Source organism: Propithecus coquereli, unplaced genomic scaffold (genome assembly GCF_000956105.1).
Source record: "Propithecus coquereli isolate 6110/MARCELLA unplaced genomic scaffold, Pcoq_1.0 Scaffold24, whole genome shotgun sequence".
Lineage (NCBI taxonomy): Eukaryota > Metazoa > Chordata > Mammalia > Primates > Indriidae > Propithecus > Propithecus coquereli.
The window spans coordinates 2,676,398-2,681,792 of record NW_012147952.1 but is presented as its reverse complement, the minus strand read 5'-3'; the positions used below and the strand labels follow the sequence as shown (position 1 = coordinate 2,681,792).

Sequence of the window (5,395 nt, the reverse complement as noted above, 5' to 3'; positions counted from 1 at the left end):
AATGCAAGATAATGTGAAGGCCTAAACTAATTATATACAAGCATAACTACAGATACACAAATAAATTCTAGAAGTTAATATAAGTAACCCTCACTTATGGTAGAATAGATAACACAAAACTGCAAGAGAAAGATGGTGAATGTGATCAAAGAAACTTTCATGGAAATGTCATTTGATTTTCATAGGATTTATTTTAACATGGAGGTATAGGCTAAAATGTAAGGATAAATTGTTATGTATTTTGGACCCAGGAAATAATTTTTTCACTGTTTGATTCATTTCAAAGTAGGTGATATTAAGTATAATCAAACACAAAATTAAAATTCTATATACAGAAAAAACATCAACTTGTCTTTTTATCACATAAATTAACATTTATTTTGTTAATGGCATCTTTTTCATTGCTATGACATCTGAACAAGCATTAAACTCTTTAAAGACTGACCTTAGTACAGCAACATTACAGGAGACAATTTAAAATTTTTTTTAAATAGGAAAAGTTTTAAGTAAAAGAAAACCTCTACATGTTACATTCCTTATCAATATTCAGGAAAAAATTTAACTCACATTTAAATACTTTTTACTGAAGTATAAAATATTGAATTCTACATTTTTAAACACTGTTATTTTAAGAATCAGGGAAATCTTTTCATAACTGCCAGTATGTTCCAGCACTTCCATATCCAGTATGTATTTCTAAAATATCTTGAATTCTGAAAAATAAGTAGGAAAAAAATGTAAATTACTGTTCACATTGTTTTTAAGAAGTTTAATCGTGATAAAATACACAACTAAATTCACCATCTTAACTACTTTTAAGTATGCAGATCAGTAGTATAAAGTATATTTGCATTATTGTTCAACCAATCTCCAAAATTTTTCTTGTAAAACTGAAACTCTGTACCCATTAAACAACAAATAATTCTCTCTCCCTACCTCCTCCAGTCCTTGTTAACCACCATTATATTTTCTGTTTCTATGAATCTGACTGCTCTAGGTACCTCAAAGGAGATGTATACAGTATGTCTTTTTGTGACTGGCTTATTTCTGTAAGTATACTGCCTTCAAGGTTCATCTGTGTTGTAACATGTGACAGTTTTCTTCCTTTTTAAGGCTGAATGATATTCCAATGTATGTATATACCATATTGTGTTTACTCACTGGATGCATGGGTTGCTTCCACCTTCTCACTATTGTGAATAGGGCTGCTATGAACTTTAGAGTACAAATAAAGACTACACTCTCATTCTTTGTATGTATATCCAGAAGTGGAATTGGAGCATCATATGGTAGTTCTATTTTAATATTTTGAGGAACCTCTGTGCTGTTTTCCATAGCATTTGTGCCACTTTACAATCCCACCAACAGTACAAAAGGGTTCCTATTTCTCTACATGCTTGCCAACACTTTTCATCTTCTGTTTTCCATGGTAGCCATCCTAATGGGTGTGAGGTAATATCATGTGGTTTTCATTTCATTTCTCTGATGATCTATGTTAAGTATCTTTTCATATCATTTTGGCCATTTGTATATATTCTTTGGAGAAATGTCTATTCAAGTCTTTAGCCCATTTTTAAAGGATTTCTGTTGTTTAACTTTAGAAGTTTGAACTTTGAACTTTAGAACTTTGAAACAGGAGGTAAAGTTTCTTATTTTAACACAGTACAGCATCCTAGTGGAAAATTTGCTTTCAACACAGAAGATGTCTTAAAGATGGTTCAAATGTTCTTCAATAGCTGTGTAATATACCAATGTACTGTAGTCTATTCATCTAGTCCCCCTACTATATTACCAAGTTACACCAATTTATGTCTACCAATCCCATTGTACTATTAATGATCTCTCTGTATAACTTTAAAAAGTTTTTAACTCTACAGTGCTTCTAAAGATATATTCACTACACACTTTAGGTGACAGGTAAAAGTGACACCTAATAATTTATGTTAGACTCCTGAAGATAGTGCTGATTGCAATAAACATTTACAAAGCCTAGTTTCAGACAGGCATTTGAAAGTCCATTTGTTATTTAAGTTTTACCTCCAGCACTTTTCAATGAGACATTAATAAAACTTCTTGGGCTTTCTTTGTGGTCTTCCCATTTTTCTTTCCATTTGTTTTTTCAACTGATGTGCTTTGAATCTTTCTGACATTCCTTTAAGCTCCTCCGGGATGCTCTGAAATTAGTAATAATGTTGTTTAGAGTCTGTGTTTTCTGTTCTACAATATGCCAAAATGCTTCCAAATCATTTCAGATAATCTGCACGACTTGTCACATGGCATCTTCCAAACAGAAATTTTGTTTCTCTGCCTATTAAACTCTAAATCCATCTTCAGGCTACAAAATTAAGCAAAATTAAAAACACCCATCATTACACTACTGCTTCCCAGTGCCCTTAACATGCCGTCATCTGCTATCACTTTCTACACATCCTTTTTCTCACTTCTGCACTTGAACATGTCCCCTCTCCTGGGACTTTTACTCCATCTTCTAACTCTCCCCACCTCCACCCCACTGGTTTCTTCCTCAGCAGGGCTTTCATTGCTGACCCATTATATTACGTTCCCCAATTACATGCTTCCAGAGCTCCTTCTTTGTCATCTGATAGCCCTCCAACATTTAAAAACTCATTTTTATATCTGTCTTCCTGATAGCCAGCAAGCTCCAGTCCAGTACCCAGCATAAATGACTTCAACACTGGAGAAGTTATGATAAGAGGTACATTACTAATGAGTTACATATTCTCACCTGATTTGCTCTTTCCAGTATATTAATCAATTCTGTTGCAATTCTCCAGTCATTTCTCGTGATAAGAGTTATTGCAACACCTGTTCTCCTGTGTGTGTGGGGTGGGGGGAGAAATTCATGTAATCTCATTTATAATATGTATTCATGATTCAGTTAATATAGAATAAAACAGAAAATAAAAGCAGGAAGACAACTTTTTCACAAAAGGCCAAGTATGCATTAAGATTTAGCATCATTCAAACAGATTTAGAATCCAAATCTACAGTTGTTTAAATAGTGTAAGGGAGTATACGGCAGTACTGCTGATAAGAGGAGAAAGGTCCTCTCATACCGACGCCAACTGTGGACAATTTGTCAACAATGTTTAGAGTAAGCGCTGGGTACAGAGTTTAGTGTCATTATGATACTAGAGATAAAACAAGGAGTAGTATCAGAACAGTTTTATGAAATGAATGAGGGGATCCGGTTGAATCTGTAATAGGCCAGACGGACAGTGATAAAGTAAAGTAGCCAGGCAGATTCTGGGGAGGAGCAGAATTTATAGGCAAGAGACCAAAAAGTGGGTTTCTGGGCAACAAGAAAACTCCCCTCTTTGAGGGGAGTAATGAGAATCCAGAATTGGCCTCTTTTAGGGTGGGCTATGCTTTCTTACCCTGCTCTTCCAGTCCGCCCTATTCTGTGAACATACTCCTCAATGTTCCTTGGAAAGTCATAGTTGTATACGTGAGTAATATCGTGAACGTCCAGACCTCGGGACGCTAAGTCCGTAGCAATTAATATTCTTACTTTTCCTAAAGAGTCAAGCCAAATAAATATTGAACGATTCTGGCACATACCAACCCAAGACATGAAATGTGTATTCGGCCTTATTATTTAACCACATTAATTATTACTTACATTAATAATGATTACTTTGTGAATATGAAAAGGCCATTTTTCTTTAACTGCTGGCAAATTACAGTACACAAATACCATGGTTCAGCAAAGTGTTCCTGAACCCTCTGAACCATGCCAGAAAGATACATGTTTTTCAGGTAAATTAAGATGTGTCTCCTTTTGCAAATTAGTATCTTGATATCCAGGTTTAAAAACAGTCTTTTTAGAGTTTAGCTAGATAGTTCTTGGAGGCGGGTTTATATTTAGAACTCTAAACAATTATAGTTCTGTAATATAGAAGCTGAGGACAGACTTTAGAAATGAGTTCCATGAAAAGATGTTATTACTCTGCCAAGCCCAGGCATTGGACTTATTTTAAACTGCAAAAATACTAATTACATAAAAGTACCTGTTTTAAAATCTTGTAACGCTTTTTCTCTTTCCCTCTGTTCTCTGTTGCCATGTAATGATTCCACTGATATATGTCGGAGAATCAGGTCACTCGATAAATGATCCGCACTGAAGGAAAGGATAAAGTCAACATTCTCAAGTGCTCATTCTCTTACCACCATCGATTCACCACTTTTACTTCTACTACCAAAAGTCTATAACAACATAATGTAACACCTATCCCTCCCTCCCATTTGAAATAAGTATACAAATGGAAATAATTCTAATCCATTTGACTAATTACAATGGAAGTGCAAGAAAAAATACTTACACGGCCTTTCGGCAAACAAAGACAATGACTTTGTCGTTAGCCGATAAATGCTCTAGGAAAGTTTGGATATGACTTCGTTTTTCCTCTTCTGTTGTCACGATCACACTTTGTTCTACTGTACTCACAGCCTAAAGGATCGAAAAGAACATAGTACATCAATATTGAGGGGGAAACGCCACATATCAGCTCAAAAATATATCTCATTTCTATCATTGGTTAATGTTTTAATAATCTACTACGAGAAAGGCAGCAATCCTAGCAAAATTACCTGTGTTTCTACTCAAGATGTATAGCTTAGCCTTTCACTTTCATCATTTATTCACCCATAAGTTGGGAATACTTGAATGCTTGGCGGAGTGTGCTGAAAGCAATTGGTTGCCATTGTAGGAAAAGAACATATCCATGAGGTGAGGCCAAGCTAACAAAGTCTATCATCCTGAATTTGGGGTACTGCCCTTACACAAGAATCTCAATGAGTGTTCTGACAATATAATACAAAAATCTCAATACTATTGGCACCATTCTTTGGCCCAAAAAGAGATAATAATCATTTTATAAAACCAGCTTTATTTGATTAGCATGTGTAATCTCTAATGAAATAGGTGATGACCCAATTTCACTTATTAATGATTAAGTAAAAGGCCAACAGAGGGCACAGTGGCACCTGACTGTAATCCCAGCTACTGGGGAGGCTGAGGCAGGAAGATCCCCTGAGGCCAGGAGTTCAAAGCTACAGTACACTATGATTGCCTGTGAATAGCCACTGCTCTTTAGCTTGGGCAACACAGAGACCCTGTCTCTAATTTAAAATAAGAAAAAAGCCAGCTGGGCACGGTGGCTCACGCCTGTAATCCTAGCACTCTGGGAAGCTGAGGCGGGCGGATTGTTTGAGCTCAGGAGTTCGCGACCAGCCTGAGCAAGAGCAAGACTCCGTCTCTACTAAAAATAGAAAGAAATTAATCAGACAACTAAAACCATATAGAAGAAATTAGCTGGGCATGGTGGCACATGCCTGTAGTCCCAGCTACTTGGGAGGCTGAGGCAGGAGGATC

At 36.0% G+C, this 5,395-nt stretch overlaps 1 protein-coding gene across 1 annotated transcript in view; it reads right to left on the bottom strand.

Annotated features, from left to right (window-relative positions):
- Positions 1 to 2,060: 2,060 nt before the first annotated feature.
- Positions 2,061 to 5,395, bottom strand: part of DDX43 (DEAD (Asp-Glu-Ala-Asp) box polypeptide 43) — an 11,826-nt gene continuing 8,491 nt past the window's right edge. Inside the window, exons 8-12 of the mRNA XM_012646035.1 lie at positions 4,344 to 4,471; positions 4,032 to 4,141; positions 3,399 to 3,537; positions 2,747 to 2,834; positions 2,061 to 2,174 (exon numbers count right to left, since the gene is read on the bottom strand). Coding sequence (XP_012501489.1) covers positions 2,061 to 2,174; positions 2,747 to 2,834; positions 3,399 to 3,537; positions 4,032 to 4,141; positions 4,344 to 4,471 — 579 coding nt within the window. The remainder of the gene's footprint in view (positions 2,175 to 2,746; positions 2,835 to 3,398; positions 3,538 to 4,031; positions 4,142 to 4,343; positions 4,472 to 5,395) is intronic.